Source organism: Tasmannia lanceolata, unplaced genomic scaffold, assembly GCF_043159265.1.
Source record: "Tasmannia lanceolata isolate RefF3 unplaced genomic scaffold, GAP_Taslan_0.1 ptg000012l, whole genome shotgun sequence".
NCBI classification, from domain to species: domain Eukaryota; kingdom Viridiplantae; phylum Streptophyta; class Magnoliopsida; order Canellales; family Winteraceae; genus Tasmannia; species Tasmannia lanceolata.
The window spans coordinates 29,721,151-29,739,022 of record NW_027518689.1 but is presented as its reverse complement, the minus strand read 5'-3'; the positions used below and the strand labels follow the sequence as shown (position 1 = coordinate 29,739,022).

General features: G+C 39.8%; 1 protein-coding gene across 2 annotated transcripts in view; it reads right to left on the bottom strand.

The window, feature by feature from the left end:
• Positions 1 to 17,872, bottom strand: part of LOC143887818 (lysophospholipid acyltransferase LPEAT2-like) — a 52,766-nt gene that overhangs the window by 9,198 nt on the left and 25,696 nt on the right. The window contains exons 7-12 of one of the 2 annotated variants that reach the window (XM_077392011.1): positions 17,625 to 17,720; positions 16,492 to 16,536; positions 12,219 to 12,289; positions 11,707 to 11,772; positions 4,768 to 4,834; positions 655 to 705 (exon numbers count right to left, since the gene is read on the bottom strand). In XM_077392011.1, coding sequence (XP_077248126.1) covers positions 655 to 705; positions 4,768 to 4,834; positions 11,707 to 11,772; positions 12,219 to 12,289; positions 16,492 to 16,536; positions 17,625 to 17,720 — 396 coding nt within the window. The remainder of the gene's footprint in view (positions 1 to 654; positions 706 to 4,767; positions 4,835 to 11,706; positions 11,773 to 12,218; positions 12,290 to 16,491; positions 16,537 to 17,624; positions 17,721 to 17,872) is intronic. The other variant, XM_077392013.1, reaches the window with a different exon arrangement.

The window sequence follows — 17,872 nt, the reverse complement described above, 5'->3', positions numbered from 1 at the left end:
CGACGTGTCCAAAACAGCAGTTACATATAAAATTACTAATTACTAATCATATTTTGCAACAAAGTAAATATGATATTCATTTAAAAAACTAATAAATATTAGGACTAAACAATTATAAGTCTCAAAGAAACATGAGATAATAAAATAATAGTGCATTCATCAATCAGATCTAGTTATCTTCAATCTCCATATGCATCGAGAAATAGAGACCAATTGACACAATGAATACAATATTGGAAGAGTGTTTGCCTAGTGTTTTAGGTTTAGGAGAGGGGGATAACAACAAGCATTAGTTAAAGAAGAGTTAATACATTAAGAGTTGATTATAAAAGAGGTAAACATAATATTCGATAATAAAAAATATTTCACTTGACAAGGTACCATAACGTCTTGACGCACCCACATTAAGTCTGACAGTTCTAGCCGTATGTTTCAAGTGGCGAACACGTGTTTTATATAACGGCAGACTCCCAAGGAGTTGAACAATATAAAACAAGACTTTCTTTTTTTGCCCTTTCCGAAAAACTTCAACACTAACAAACTTTTTTGAGAAACTTCTAAAAGGAGTTATAAAATAAGGCAGTTTAGCAGGTTATAAAACATTTTTAAGAATGTTACAAGAATGGTATTTATCAAAGGTAACAAGTAGACTACCTGTCTAAATGTAATGGATCCATACTTCTCCACATCGATGAAACCAAAGATCTGAACAAGCAAAGTATCATTAAATCAAAACAAGACAGTAACATATGTTACAAATAAGTAAATATTATGTAAGGTAAAAACTGCAATGTAAAATACTAGCGTATGTCTTTAAAAAAAACATACTAGCGCATATGCTCCCATAAACTGCATTTGCAGACTCACCTCTAGGTATATAGAACCTTGTCGAAGTACTTGGGCCACAAATAAAAGACACAAATCTATGCTCTGAAACCAATTTTTGCAAGCAGAGGATGTTCTTTTGCAGAATCCAATAGAGAGTGGGAATTGGATTTATTTTCAATACCAAGTTTTTGACATAAAGCAAGTGCATAAAACACATTTGTATTTTGATTTGTCACAGGTTTGTATTTTTGTCAAAGCCAGAGTTCCACAAGTTTGACTTCTCCACCTTTACATTCATGAAACTTCAAAATCAAATAAGTATCATGTGATTTAGTATGATGAAAATATGTCAATAGATGGCTAGACTACGTTATAGCTCTATGTTTTATCTGTCTCCTATGTTGTCCCAGTATTCCTAATTTAAAAATCATGTATAAGATATGAATTTGTTTTATGAAAAAAAAAATCATTCTGGCACAATAGAATGTCCTGATCTCAAGTTGAGACTTGATTTAAGAACCTTGTTCTTACATGTCCTGATCTCCACTTGTTCTTCAGTTCCTCTACATTCGCCTCCTCCGGCGGACTAATAAGCACTTCACAACCCACTATCTTCACTCTGTTTTTCAGTCTATCGGATTCAGTTACCCACCTCTCCAGAGAGGATATTGCCTCCCTCAATCTTTACCGATAGATGTCCCCAAACATCTCTATTAGAAACCGGTAGAGCCTTCATTGATATTGGATCCACCCAGTAGTCCATTTTTTCTTGCTCCAACGAGGGCTCTTCCTGCTAAACATGTTCCATTGCAGCTTCGTTTGCTCTATCTAGTGCTTGCCGATTCACCTCAGAACTTCCTGGAATCTCCTCAGCTTGTCCACCTTTCAGGTTTACTTCCTTCTATTCTCTATTTCTCTTTCCTTCCTTTAGAATTCAAATTTTGGTCATGGATGGACCACACTTTGTTGCATTTTAAACATACAGATCTCCTTCTAAAATTGATGAAACCGCATCTGGTACAATTCCAATCATCCAACTGCAATTTCTTTCTTCTCTGATCCACTAGCAATCCTTTTCTCTGGTCGACTTCTCTGTGCCTCCCATAGATCCTGATTTTCCTGGACTCTTTGAAGGTTTTGATCAGATCCATATCTCTCAACCATCTCTGATTTCTGCCAAACCTAAAATTCCACTTGAAGTTCCTGTTCCCACTCCTTGCTCGATGCATAAGCACAATGATCATTTTTTGTATATCATTTTTTTAATGGCATTTTCTGTAGATCATTGTGCTTATGAATTTGCATTTTTTCCTAACAGGGAATAAAATCCCTGTTGGAGAGAACCTATGTACTTGTTGATAATTAGAGATGTGATCCATCAGCCATGGACTTGATTTTCATTAGTTTTTTTCTTGAGAGGCTTGCTTAGTTCTTTTATTTGAGATTTATTTCTATTTTTAGTTATAATTTTTTATTCTAGATGTAGGGGATGGCCACATCAACTACACATCACTAATGCAAAGTACAAACTTACTATTTTTAGTAAATCCTCAAAAGAAACCTCAGCTCTTCTTATAAAATCCCTAAAATAAGAATCCCTAGGAAGTCTTGGAAATCTTGAAGTAAAATGTGAGAAGAACACCCCCCCCCCCCAACCCCCCCTCCTCCCTTCTTACATCATCTATTCATTCCCTTTCTCCCTTCTTACATCTTACATTCGGAATCTCTCCTTTTCACTCACCTTTTCCGGTCGGGTTTATAAATTGTTTCCGACTTTCTTTCTTTTCACCCTTCCTGGTTGGGTTTATAAACCTTTTCCTATTTTCCCTTTAACTTTTCTTCCCCTTGATCTTCATTCCCCCTTCTCCTGATCTTGATCTTTTCTGGATCTTGATCATCCTTTCACGATGTTTGAATGCACGAACGCATGGCATTCATTGGAATTTGAAACGCCAATGAATGCCGATTCCATGTTTGGTTGCCAAAATTGCAATGAAACTCCACTTACGCCCAACATTTTTGGGACATCATTACAGTTTTCCATGTGGTGCCCATGTGGCAATAATGTCCCCCCAACTCATCTTCCAATCAAACTCTACCAAAATGGTAAAAGTTTGGTAGAAGAGTAGAGGAAAAGGTCGTGTTTTCTCTCTTTCTCTCTCTTCCCTATCTCTCTATCCACTCTCCATATTGGTAATGACACCCCTACTTTTTCCACTACTCTCTGAGAGGTCTGTCGTGCAACCAAACACTACTACCACTATTCCACTAATATCCGAGTGGCAGTTGTTCTAGACATCTTCTATGCTTGTTTCCTCCCTTTTGACTTCTTATTCCACTATTCTCCGACCCACCCCCACACAACCAAACACAGCCTTAAAAATCTTGAATTCTTGATCATTTTTTTATCTTGATCTCTCGGATCTTGATCTTTCTTGATCTTGATCCTTCCTTCCTTCATCTCTCCTTATCTTGGCTAGGATCAACTCAACCTTCTCATATCGCTAACTATATCCCTTTATCTTCTCTTGGAGGCTACCTACATTTAGACGATGAAGTCCTCACCTTATCCCCTACACATATCCCAACCCTTATTTGAGTTATTTCCCGACCCCTTCTAGATTTCCTTGGGTCATAGTTAGGGAGTTTATTTTATATCTTTTTCACATTGTAGACAGACTAGTACATTATTAATTAATCTTAGTTACAGATCTGGTTTCTGTGGTAAAATACTTGATGTTTATCCTGTTATGAAAATTTATGATGCAAATTCCCATAAATCAACCTGCGAACCCTAGGTTTACATCAAATTCGGTATCAAAGCTAGGGTCTGCATTAATTGGTCTCAAAGCCCGTGGAATGTGACTGATTTAAGTGAAACTTTTTTTGACCCAATCATCATAACGATCACAATTAAATGCGTTTTGCATGTAGTTATAATAAAGGATTAGAGGTTATATAGCTAGATTAGGTTGCTACACGACAAAGGTTTGCTCTAAAATCTAAAATATACTACTTTATAATCCATGTGTTTTGGATGATTATCTTTGATAACACACTTATCTGTTGTCTGAATATCCATACTTATTCCACAGATCCAAACATTACCCTCATCAAATGCTATGACAAAACTGGGAATTCCTTCTCACTAATGAAAAGTACAGAAATACACAGATTGCCTTGTCTAAGACACTCCCGTTACACCACTCAAGGACAGAAAACCAAGAAACTTTACTAGACTAACCCATGCCAATGGAACCTGACATTCAGTTAGGATTGTACAAAGGGCTGCTCCTTTTCCTCCGAGGAGCAGTCTGGAACAAGTAGAATCATGCTAAGTCTAACCGGCCCATGCTTAAACTTCATATATTTAACTACACAAACTAATTTACTGAAAGGGGTGTTGGTAGAAGGAAGTTGTCAGAAGGTAATAAAGAAGCTGTTACAATAATATTTCATGATTGAGATGCAGAGCAAAGTCAACTGCCAATTTACTCGACGATTAACTGTTAAATTCCCTACTTATTTTTTTCTTTTGGGGTTAAGGGTTTCAATGTTATATTTTTCCTTGTATCACAGGTTAGAGGCAAGGTTTTATGTCCTCTTGTATCTTTTATTTTTATTAATAAAATTTAAGGTGCCGCCCCGGGTTCCTAGTTAAGTTCTAGGTTAAAAAAATAAAAACAAAAAACTGTTAAATTCCCTCTGTCGAGAGGAAAATTTTGATTTCATCGGAGAGCCATGTTTCTATGTGAAAGATCAGTAACTAAAGTTAAACCCATCATGTTCTTTTATCAAGCCAGAAGAGACAACCTACCCAAGAAGATCAAATCACCATCTCCTACTAACTAATGATCAGCAGTTTTCTAGCAAATGCAATAAGGAATGCAGTAGAAGACATTGGAAGGTTACAGAAAAGCATATGAAACATCAACTTACCTTCTCAGAAAGAGGACTAGAGACCAGCCTTAATATCCTAAAAAATTCATGAATTTGGACACGTCCACTGCCACCAAGGGATAATGAGATTCAGTAAATCTTGAGATGTTCTAACTTGAATGCAGCAAAATATATTAAGAAAGCAACGGACATGATCTAATTTAATCAAATCAAAATTTATTATAAAGCAATAAGATAATAAATTCAAAATATCTGCAATTATTGCAGTCATTACATGAAGAAACCATGAGATAATTTGAGATCCATAATTTATAAGATGTATTTTATTTATTGATTTTGTTCTTTCTTCGATGCTAATAAATGCTAAATGCAGGAAGCAATTAGCTACTAAATGCTTCCTCACCCTTTAGACCTCTTTATATTAAGACAATTTGATTTAAGCAAGACGGAAACCCATTACAAAGCAACCCCCACCTACGAAATAACCTTTGTATCCTTATTTTGGAAGAATCCTTGCATGTTTCTCTAGTTTATAGTGTCTATTACTCTAAAAATAGGGAAGGTCATATTCATACAAACGTGTTTTATGACCTAAGTTTTCTAAGTGTTATTTCTGATTGGAAAACTTATGAAGAATACTGTTAGATGTATGTGTGTGTAATGTAGGTGCCTAAGGGCATAGTGGTCATTGTTATGTTCTCTCTTTTATATAAATACATAAGTGAGGAGGAGCATACCCTAACTCAATCTTTTGATCTACTTTCTTCTCCTCTTTCTTCTCCTCAACATGGTATCAGAGCCCTAGGGTTATGGTGCCCTAGGGACCACCATAGAAGACCTCCATCTTCAAACCCTAAACCTATCCCTCCATTTCTTTTTTCTTTTTCTCTCCTCCTCCTTCTTCTCCCACCCCGCCACTCCTTCCCTCTCTACTCCCACCCCCACGACCTCCCAGGCCCCGCCCTTCCCTCTCTGCCACCCGAGAGACCTCCACCTTCGCCCCATCCCCTCACCCCTTCCAGCAAACTCCCGCCTTACCTCCTGAGACCCCTTGGCATCCCCTCACCCCTTCCGGCATCCTTTCCGGCCTCTCCCGTCTCTCCAACTACCCCTGCCACTCCCTGCTAACCCCCCCCCCCCCCCCCCACCAATCCCACCAGCCCCAAACCGTCACCCCGACCTCCTCTACACCCGCCCAGCCCCACCTCCACTCGCAACCCCTCCAACCACCCATCCCGCCACCCAATCTTCCTCTTTCCTCACCGTAAAACCTTTCCAAACCCTTTTTTTGGTTTGTGTTGTTAAAACCCTTCATTCCTCCTCTTTTGACCCGTTAAAGCAGATCTCCTCATTCTGTCTACTCCTATCATGACCTAAATCATATTCGTGCCCTACCTTATCCCTTCCGCAGCTCCGACTCATTGGTCACTCATTTTCTATCTTTATGTCTTAGAGGCCTTATCATGCCTCCTTATTATCACTATTTTCATCGGAGCCGTGGTCTCCTTTATCGACTCATCTAGTGGCCCTTCTTCCCTTCGTGCCTTGCCGTTGTTGTGGTTGAGCTTATTATTCTCTCTCTGTGGATTCTCCCATCATTGACACCTCTGTCCCTCCACCCCTACAGCTTCTTCTTCATCTAGCCATTCTTTATCGGTGGATGGCTCATTCCCACCGATGACTACAGTAAAACTACATGGGTCCAATTACCTGAATAGAAAGGTAGCCGTGGAAACCTACCTCATTGCTAGGGGTAGGGTATATCTCATCCGTCGTGATCCTCCCTCTGCCGCTGATCCCACTTATGGGAAGTGGGAACAGGATGATGCACTTATTTGCACTCTCCTGTGGTAGAGCATGACCACTCAGATTGCAGGCACCATGATGCACCTTCTGACCTCCAAACAGATTTGGGACCATACAGATGTTCTCTATTCTGGAGTTGGCAACCTCGCTCGCATTTGTGCCACATATTCACAGTGGATGCATCTCCAGCGTGGTGACACTCCTCATTCCACATATTACAGTCAGTTTGTCTCGCACTGTAAGCAGTTGGATGTTTTCATGCCCCTCACGACTGATTTGGCTACTGCCGCACAATAGCGGGATCAGCTTCGCATCGTTCACTTCCTCGACACATTGGACCCTGAGTTCCTGCATCTCCGACAGCGGATCTTTGGTTCCAGTTTATGCATTCCCTCCAGAAGGTATATTTACGAGCCTCACAGTGCCTTGTTGGTGATTCTCTACCTGTTGTCCATGTTGATGGCTCTGCTACAGCGGCCTATCATGCTGGTGATCGTGCTACCGGTGGTGGTGGTACCTTTGGCTGTGGTCGTGGGCGTGATTTTGGCTGTAATGGTCGTGGTGTTGGCCGAGATTTTGCTGGAGGCCGTGGTACAGGTGGCTGCCCCTGTCCCTATTGTTCTCTTTGTCTGTGCATCATCTTGGCAACTCCTATGCTCTTCATCTCGAGCTACGTCCGCCTCTTGAGCCTCGTTTTGGTTGATTAGCGCATCTTTCTGCTCTTGACACTTCAGATCCCTCGGCTTCTTCTTCCCAGCACAACTCAGCCGCCCTTGCTGATGGTTTCTTTCTCTCTTGCACTGACTATGATGAGTTCCAACGCCTCATGTTGACCAGCCAGTCAGCCACCCCTGAGTGCCGATTTTGCCCAGCCAGGTAGCTCTCCTGCTTCTCTACTCACTAGCTCCAGATCCTAGATCATTGATTCTGAAACGTCGAACCATATGACAGGTACCTCTTCATCCCTTAGTTCATTTCGCCCCCTTTACTCTCAGTCTATTACTCTTGCTGATGGGAGTACTACTCCCATCTATGGTATTGGGAGCATCTCTCCCCGCCTTGGCCTTATCTTAATCTCTGTCCTATGTGTTCCCAAGTACCCATTTAGCTTACTTTCTGTTAGTCAGCTTACTAAACATCTTCACTGCTGTCTCATTTTATCCGTCTTATTATTTGTTTCAGGATCTCTCGAGTAGGAGGACGATTGGCTTGGACCGTGAGGTGGATAGGCTTTATCATCTGGACTATAGCCCTTCCAGTGCCGTTTTGCACAGCTCCATCAACGCCTATCAGTGGCACTACCGCCTTGGTCATCGTTGTCTAGAGCGTCTACGGCAGACATCCATTGTTTCTACCCCTCTCCAGTCTTTTCAGTGTGAGGCTTGTGAACTTGGAAAACACCATCGTGTGGCCTCCTAGGCTTGTTCGTCGGGTCTCACACCCTTTTGATTTAGTGCACTCGGATGTGTGGGGTCCCACGCGGGCTACCTCTCTTTTTGGATATAGATATTTTATTGTCTTCATTGAAGATTTTTCTCGCATGACTTGGCTTTGTTTACTTAAAGATCGCTCTGAGGTTTTCACTGCTTTTTTGCACCTTTCATGCCGAAGTTACAAATCAATTTGCTTGCACCATCAAATGTTTGCGCACTGATAACGCTCGAGAGGACTTTTCCACATCTAATGGCTTTCATGATTTTCTCTACTCGAGGCATCTTCCACCAATCTTCCTGGGATCACACCTCCCAACAAAATGAGCGGAAGTTGAGATCTTTACTCAATGGGTCCCGCACTCTTCTCATTCTCTCATTCAAATGTGGGTCCCTAAGATCTATTGGGGTGATGTCATCCTCACTGCATGCTTCCTCTCCAATCGTCTCCCTTCCTCAATCCTTGGTGAAACATCCCCATTCGTTGTGTTACATCCCCAGCATGACCCTTTTCCTTTCACCCCTCGGGTCTTTGGTTGTGTGTGCTCTGTCCACAACCTTGGTCCTGGCCTACATAAATTGGGCCCTCAGGCTGAACGATGTATCTTTCTCGGCTATTCTATTACCCATAAAGGTTATCGGTGTTACAATTCTCGCTTGCGTAGGTCCTTTGTCTCTGTCGATGTCACCTTTTTTGAGTCCGAGTCTTCCTTTATCACTCCTCATGAGTGCAGTCCTGCAGTTCTTGATTCAGACATCCCACTTCATGTTCCAGTTCTTCCAGATCCTGTAGTATCCCTCTCCGCCTACTCCTTTACAGGTACCTGAGATTCTTCCTGTTTGCGAGCCATCTTCTTCATTATAGGTACCTGAGGCTCCTCCTCCGGATCCTACGAAGACATATCAGCGACAGCTGAAATCTGCAACCCATCACCCTCTGCCTGCGCCGTCACCATCTCAGCCACAGATCACGACCACCACTTCTTAGGTACCTACTCCTCCCTCTCGGTGTTATTACAGATTCTCCCATTGCTTCCCGCACTCCCTCTCATAGCACTGCTCATCCTATTTCCTCTGTTGTTTCATATGATTCCCTCACTCCTATGTTCCGTAGTTTTGTGTCTTCTTTATCTTCTGTCTCTTTACCGCAGTCAGTGTCAGCAGCTCTTGATCATCCAGGTTGGCGTGAGGCTATGGATCTTGAGATGGAGGTCCTTCTGGCTAATCAGACATGGGACTTGGTCCCTCTTCCTGCTGGTGCTCGGCCCGTAGGCTGACGTTGGGTTTATGCAATCAAACACTTACCTGACGGGACTGTTGAGTGCCTTAAGGCACGCTTGGTTGCCAAAGGTTATACTCACGATCGTTCATTAGGGACGGTTTATAGATCATCAAATTCCCACAAATGGAATGAGAAGTGGGTCCATGTAAATGATCGAGACCTCGCAAACAACAACGCTCCTTCCCCATATGAAGTTCGAGGCCCAAAGGCAATCGTTGAGTGAACTGTATCTTCTTCGTGTTAGTTGACCTAAGCCGCACCATTACTGCTGGGGTGGGGCTCAGCCTCCGAACCGTACATGGAACGAGTTTCTGCCCCATACAGCTCGGGCCGAAGACCGGGGGAAGTTTAGGAGAGAAGGGGCGACCCAGCAGCTGCGTTCGTGCGTGGGTCCAAAGCAATGAAGTGAGGCAAGCGGGGTGAGGGCGAGGGGCCGAACGCAACGACTCAACCGATATGGTCGGTCATGCCCGTTCGAATAAGGAATCAAAACCTCTCCCTGCGCGCTCGCGTGCTTGCGTACTTAGGGGCCGTGTTCGAAATAGTCTAATCAAAACAGTCTCCGTTCCGATCCGTATCTGTACCTTTGGTGTTAATTACAGAGAGACGTTCTCTCAAATAGCGAAGATCCCTTCTGTTCAGGTTCTCATCTCCCTCGCAATCAATCGAGGGTAGCCCCTGCACCAGTTAGATGTCAAGAATGCCTTTCTTCATGGTGAGCTTACTGAGGAGGTTTATATGGAGCAACCGCCTGGGTATGTTGCACAGGGGGAGATATTATCCTCAGTGTGTCACTTGAAGATATCTATCTACGACCTAAAGCAGTCTCCTAGAGCATGGTTTGAGAGATTTAGTGATGTTGTCATGCGTCTTGGCATGAAGCAATGTCCACTTGATCACTCTGTCTTCAGTCATCACTCTGCGGCTGGTTGTGTTCTATTGATAGCGTATGTTGATGACATTATCATTACTGGGAGTGATTCAGTGGGGGTACAAAAGCTGAAGACCTTGCAGAAAGAGTTTTCCACCAAAGATCTGGCCATCTTAGGTACTTTCTTGGCATTGAGGTAGCCTACTCCACCAAAGGTATCTCTCTCTCTCTCTCTCTCTCTCTCTCTCTCTCTCTCTGAGGAAATACATTAGATTTGCTTGAGGAGACAGGTTATCTCGGAGTGAAACCTGCTCATGTTCCCATGGATCCAGAAGGAGACCTATTAGATGACCTTGGCAGGTATAGGAGGTTAGTAGGTAAGCTCATATATCTCACAGTTACTCGTCCGAACATATCATTTGCTATTGGAGTTGTCAGCCAATATATGAGATCACCTCGTACTTCACATTGGGCAGCAATGCTTCAAATTGTTAGGTACTTAAAAGGGGCTCCAGGAAGAGGCTTGTTGTTTAAGAAGTATGGTCACTAGAAAATAGAAGGGTTCACAGATGCCGATTGGGCAGGATCTCCAGCTAATAGGAGAACTACCACATGATATTGCACCTTCGTAGGAGGTAACCTGGTGTCATGGTGAAGTAAGAAACAAGATGTTACAGCTAAATCCAATGCAGAAGCCGAATATAGAGCCATGGCACACACAAGTGGAGAACTCATTTGGTTACTCTCCCTTTTATCAGAGATCGGCTTTCCTCCTTCCTCTCCTTCTCAGTTATATTGTGACAATAAGCCTGCGATCCATATTGCCACAAATCCGGTCTTCCATGAGAGGGCTAAACACATTGAGGTAGATTGCCACATCATCTGCCGTAGAATTCAGAAGGAAGAGATATGCATTGTGTTTACTAGATCTATGGATCAACTAGCGGTTATGTTGACCAAGCCATTAAGCAAAGCGAAGTTGAGCGACATTTGTAACAAGCTAGGAATGTTTGATATATACATTCCAGCTTGAGGGGGAGTGTTAGATGTATGTGTGTGTAATGTAGATGCCTAAGGGCATAGTGGTCATTGTTATGTTCTCTCTTTTATATAAATACATAAGTGAGAGGGAGCATACCCTAACTCACTCTTTTCCTCTACTCTCTTCTCCTCTTTCTTCTCCTCAACAAATTCCATTGTGTATCCTTTTTCTAAAGTATGATTTACTTTAAATCTCTTAACATGAAAGTTGATTTCAACATGCCCTTAGGTGCTTTGGTTTCGTTCATCATGGAAACGGAAACATTTCGGTTTCAGTAGAAATTTCGATGGAAATATTGTAAAATCATGGAAATATATGCAAATAATAGAATTTTAAGATACAACTTCGAGAAATGATAGAATAAGCCCAAATACACACATAGAAATCATCACATAAGCAAAAGAATCATCTATAATAGTTTAACGTTCAACATCTAGTGATATGCACTATTGCTCATGTCTAGAACAATAAAGTGAATTCTAAAGTTAAAGAAAAGACATACAATGTAACCAAATATAGTGTAAAGATAGTATAACAATCATCCTACCAAGGATCCCAAATCGATGTCAATACCACAGAGTTACGAGGCAATTCAAATCCATCATCCCTCCCTCTGTCATGATGAGCAGACCGTATTTCACATGGAATTCATATAAATATTTATACATGATACATGCACCACATTCCACAAGCAATTCATATAAATATAATTATATAATACATATTGATATAGTATAACTCTATTACACTTACGATTTTTGTTGACGCATTTCGGTCGTTTCGTGTCGGTTTCGGTGGAAATTTAAAACCATGTTAACATGGACACCCCCCCCCCCCCCCCCCCCCCCGACAATACATGCCACATCATTGTCCAAGAGCCCAAGGAAAAAATAATTTAGTATATCAATTAAATATTTAAACAAATATTAAAGCACAAAAAGAATGAGAGATCAAAAGCGAGAAATTACATTCAGCATTTCCACTACTAAATCTGTTATTTTAGTATTAAGAGGGAAGATGTCCATTAAATGCTAAGATATCATTTTGACAAATGCTTACTTGGAATCTGGATTCATAGCTAAAAACGTATCAAGAAATTCCACAGCTTCCTGTGAGCTTATGTTGAATACCTGTAGAATGCAATAGAAGAAATCAAACCTCACATTGTTCCCTTTTAATCCAATAAAGAATCTAAGAACATATCATTATCTGAATGTTATGCTACGCCTTTGCGAATAGCCCATCAAGAAATTCTAAAAAAAAAAAAACAGTAGCACATGATTTAAAAACTTAAATGTAGACAAACTGCACACGATAAATGCAAACCATATGGTTAATTTTATGGTCGGACCAACTGAATGACTTGTTCGAGTTACATTGAAATCATATCTCTGGGCCCAAACACAAGGCTTAACAGAGGTTCAGTAAGAGAACTTTCATAGAATACATCCATCTTTCGTAAGTGGATGGGAATATGAAAATGCTCTGAAGAAAATTGCAAAAGTTTTGGTATGTGTGCCTAATATATGTCTTCACCTCAGATGGCTCACAGTTGGATGTGTAATTGGAAGACCTATGTCCCCGTGTAAAGACCACTCTATTATTGGAAAGCTCTACCAATGGGCTAGAAAAGCAAAACTTGTTTGGTAGCAGTGGGTAGTCCAAGATCGTTCGTGATTCGTTTTACAGGCCAGTAAAGAAAAGTTTTTATATTATGTAAGATGGATTCTGACTTCTAGCTAGCATTTAGTTTTAGAATGAATTTTGATCCACCAAGTTCTAAGTCTTCTTCCTTTTCGAATGAGTCTACTAGTTCTCAAGATTGAGACAAAATGACTAGGCATCATCGAATATAACATGCTATAAGAAATTATGAGAACATCATTTTGCAAGAGTAAAGGAGAGGCAGAGTTTGCCTCATCAACAGAATTTCTTCGCTAAGCAAATTTCGAAAGATCTTAAGCAACCTTCTTTAGACGTTACCTGTGTTAATAACCAAAGCTCAATTTGAATCACCTCAAAGCTATGTTGCATGGATTCTTTGCCCCCCTATGCCGAATCTGCGTCAACACGTCTCCGCATCCGAATCGGACATGGATTCACGTGGGACACACCCGGATTCTTGTTGTAGCCGTGTCTCGCACGAATCCCCTTTTTTTCAGGCGAATCAGATTCACCGGTCTCTATTGAAATGTGAATCTTATATATTTTCCCTTTAAACATATTTTCTTCTTAACTTTTTTTTATATGAAAGCAAAACCCGTACTCTTTTAATAAAAACCCTAGCGCCTCGACCCTCAAACATCATCCCCCTTCCTCCTTCAACTCTCTTAATACAAAACTCGCCTCAACCCTCCACCCTCAAATTTTTCATGAATGTATATATATATATATATATATATATACTAGTAAAAAACTTCGTGCGATGCACGGGCCAACAAAGATCTGTACGGACTACATCATAGATTGATCCAAAACATCCATGTGATGGAACACAGCATAAATAGGTTGTGCCCCAAAAATCATTTCCATAGGCTGATCCTAGCCCTCCAATCTATAGAGGTTTCCATAATATGTTGTTCCCCTTAAATCGGATGGTTAAGATCACCCTATAGATATTTTATTAAAAAAGCATAAAGGAGGGGGGTAGGATTGAAATTATGTGGCTTCAATGGGTGCCTTTGTTAAAAAGCATAAAGGAGGGGGTAGGATTGAAAATATGTGTGTTGAATGGGTGCCTTTGTTAAAAAAAGTCAAAAAAAGTTATGTGTAATTCTACAAAAAATTCTCTTATTTTCTCTTCTACTATATAGTATTAGATATATATATATATATATATATATATATATATAGAGGAAAGTGTCTCTAGTCTCTCCCCTAGATAAGCTTATCTACTCCTCCCTTTAAAAAAACACAGTGGGCCCACGCTGTTTGGATGATCCAAAGCATTCATTTGATAGGTCCTAACATAGATAGGGTGTGCCCAAAAAATCAGCACCAAAGGGTCATCCTAGAACTTCATTTTGTGGTGCCTTGTGGTACCCAGAATGGACACATATAAACGTCCACGTTTATATGCGTCCATTTTGGACACGGTCTGCCCAACAAAATGAAGTTCTAGGATGACCCTTTGGTGCTGATTTTTTGGGTACACCCTATCTATGTTAGGACCTATCAAATGAATGCTTTGGATCATCCAAACAGCGTGGGCACACTGTGTTTTTTTAAAGGGAGGAGTAGATAAGCTTATCTAGGGGAGAGACTAGAGACACTATATATATATATATATATATATATATATATATAATTATGAAAATTTTATTTTATTTAAAAATTACCGAATCCGAGTCCTACTTTTGGGGGTTTGCCGAATCCGACACCTTGAATCCGTGTCGGATCCCAACACGTGAATCTGAATCCATGCAACACTGCTTCAAAGTAGCATATATGGAAGATAAAGTCAAATTGAGACTAATCAAAACTTTGAGTTGAAGCAGGTTAGATAAAGTCTTTGTATAGTCAATCAATAGAACAGGTTGCACGCATTCTTACTGAAGAACTTTCAAGGCAAAACACATCTCAACTTGGGGGTTTTTTATATGAAAGATGCACATTTTTTCAAGGAAAAATATGAGCAAGCAAACGTACAATTGAAGCACACTTGTTCAATGATCCAAACCATTTACTTGTTATGCCTTGCTATGGTTGCTATGGATGGGCCATGCATCAAAATCCACTCCCATTGGATGAATACAACTCTCAAATTTTTGTCAGCGAATACAAAGCTTTACTTCTTCGTTTTCTTACTGGCAATTTAATGGGGCTAGAATCGTTGAATGGGAGTGGATCTTGATGCATGGCCCACATATAGCAAGGCATAATAGATAAATGCCATGCTACATGGATTCTTCTAAATATGTCGGACATGTCTCGGATTTCAATAATTTAGGATTCTTTAAGACACTTCTAGATCTCTTTTATTTGTTTCTTTCTGAATACTACCATCACCACTTCATAATTATCGCATATTTTGAGTTTTACCCATCCTAATAATAAGTTTCTTAAATGAAAATAAAATATTGTATCTACTTAACCTATTAAATTTTCAATATATTATTTGTTATAATCATATTATAACAAATAATATATTTTGGCGAATCCACAAATCATTCTTTTCAAAGTTTACCGAATCCAACACCCGATGCCCGTGTCGGATTTCGACACTCGTATCCGTTCTGATGCAACATAGGATAAATGGTTTGGATCATTGAACATGTGAGCCCCACTTGTAGTTCTACCCGTCATATTTTTTTTCTTTGGAAAAAATATGCACATGCATTGTATAAACACCCAAACTTGAAGAGGAATTTAGAAATTTTATGGTTTTACTCTTCTATTTCATATTTTACATAATGTCGAAGAGTAAAACCATAATGTTAATTGATTATATTTCACGATAAAGGTATCTATGAAAACAATCCAACACTTCTTTGTGTGTGCGCACGCGCGCACGCACATACACACACACATATATATATGTGGGAATTGCTAGCGGCCATCGCAAAAGGCCTTTCGTGGCTGGTCTGTTGCATGTCTGTTGCTAGCTGTTGTCTCCATTCATGAGGTGGCTGGTCTGACATGCGACAGACCAGCCACAAAATGCCTTTTGCGATGGACCCTAGCAAAGCCTATATATATATATATATATATATATATATATATATATATATATATATATATAGAGAGAGAGAGAGAGAGAGAAGAGTAGGTACTCCCTGGAGTAGATAACTTATCTACTCCCTAGCTTAAAATAACAGTTGGGGCCACATTGTTTGAGTGATCCAAAGCATTCATTTGATGGGCCCTCACATAGATAGGGTGTACCCAAAAAATCAGCCCGATAGGATCATCCTAACCCTATGAACTGTGGAGGCAAAAAATGGACAGATTTGTGCAGGTTTATACACGTCCATTTTTGCCTCCACAGTTCATAGGGTTAGGATGATCCTATCGGGCTGATTTTTTTGGCACACCCTGTTGATGTGAGGGCCCATCAAATAAATGCTTTAGATCACCCAAACAATGTGGCCTCAACTGTTATTTTAAGCTAGGGAGTAGATAAGTTATCTACTCCAGGGAGTACCTACTATATATATATATATATATATATATATATATATATATATATATATGTGTGTGTGTGTGTGTGTGTGTGTGTGTGTGTGTGTGTGTAAAGAACATTTCTACCACACATTAATCTGTCTTCCTGTCTCAATTCAGATGTTAACAAAATAAAACAGAAAGATTCAAAGGTATACACTTGAAGACTCACACTTTCTGCCCAAGCCATTTCAACCAAATAATCTGAGGCCCTGTCCTGCAAAACATAATAAGAATAGCATATGAAGATAATAAACAAAGACAAGTCAATTTTCATGAACGAAACTCTGTATCTAACTATATAAACAAGAAATAAAGCACGAATATTATCACCATTAACATTAAAGACAGCAAAATATATTATTTTGTAAAGCAAAAAGAAATTAATTATGAATATTATCATTAACAGAACAATTTTGGAACTGAATTATTAAAAATGTCTAGGTTGCAAGATCCTGTAAATAACATATGAATAAAAGGAGGGCAAAGTACATCAAACTTTAAAGATAACAAAAGGGAAATGTTATCAGCACTACTGTATTTTGATGAGGGCACTCCTCACTCTATTAAAAGAATGGTATGGTCCGCACCATAGGATGATCCAAACCATCCATTAGATGGGCCACAGCCTAAATAGTTGTGCACCAAAAATTATTTCCATAGGTTGATCCTAACCCTCCGATCTATAGAGGGTTAGGATCAAACTTCTAACATTCAGATCTGAGGGTTAGGATGAACCTATGGAAATGATTTTTGGGACACAACCTATTTAGGCTGTGGCCCATCTAATGGACGGTTAGGATCATCATATGGTGTCGGCCATACCGTACTTCTAATAAAGTGAGAAGTGCCCTCATCAAAATACAGTAGTGCTGATAACATTTCCCTAACAAAATTGTGCAGAATAATGGCATTAACTTGACAATAACAGATTTAGAAGAAAACTGGTAAACACGAGGTATTGACAAGCATTTTAATGCTCTCTTCAGAGGTCAACTGCAGGCCAGGCTAATTCAGTTAGGAGAGTGGGATTGTTTTGGTAGGCAGAATCTTTACACTGCAACGTCTTTAAGGGTAATTATATCATTCTAGGGGCCACTTGGTCCAAACTGAAATTCTGGTGGATAACTGGATGGCAGCCACAAGTAAAACTCACTGCATTCTAATAGAATAAGTATAAGAAACAATTGACAATAAGCATCTAATTTTAAAAGTAATATAAGTTCTTTTTTTCTTTTTTTTGGAATGGTTAAATGCAATATAAGTTGAAAATGCCAATCTAAATTTTAAGCTAGAAGTTCTCACTTGTTTCATTTCTGAAGCTCTTGTGAGAAGCATTAAGTCCCCATAGGAATGAGATGTCTGTACAACATTAAGTGCACTTGCTATGGCATAGCTAGTCTGCAAAATATCAGATGATGATATGAACTAACAAATTTACACTTTCCAAAATAAGTATACTGTCCTATAGAATAGTTAAATTTAGATATTAAAAATAGTTAACAATGCAACATTAAAATATAACTTCTACTTCAATATTTCATCAAATGACA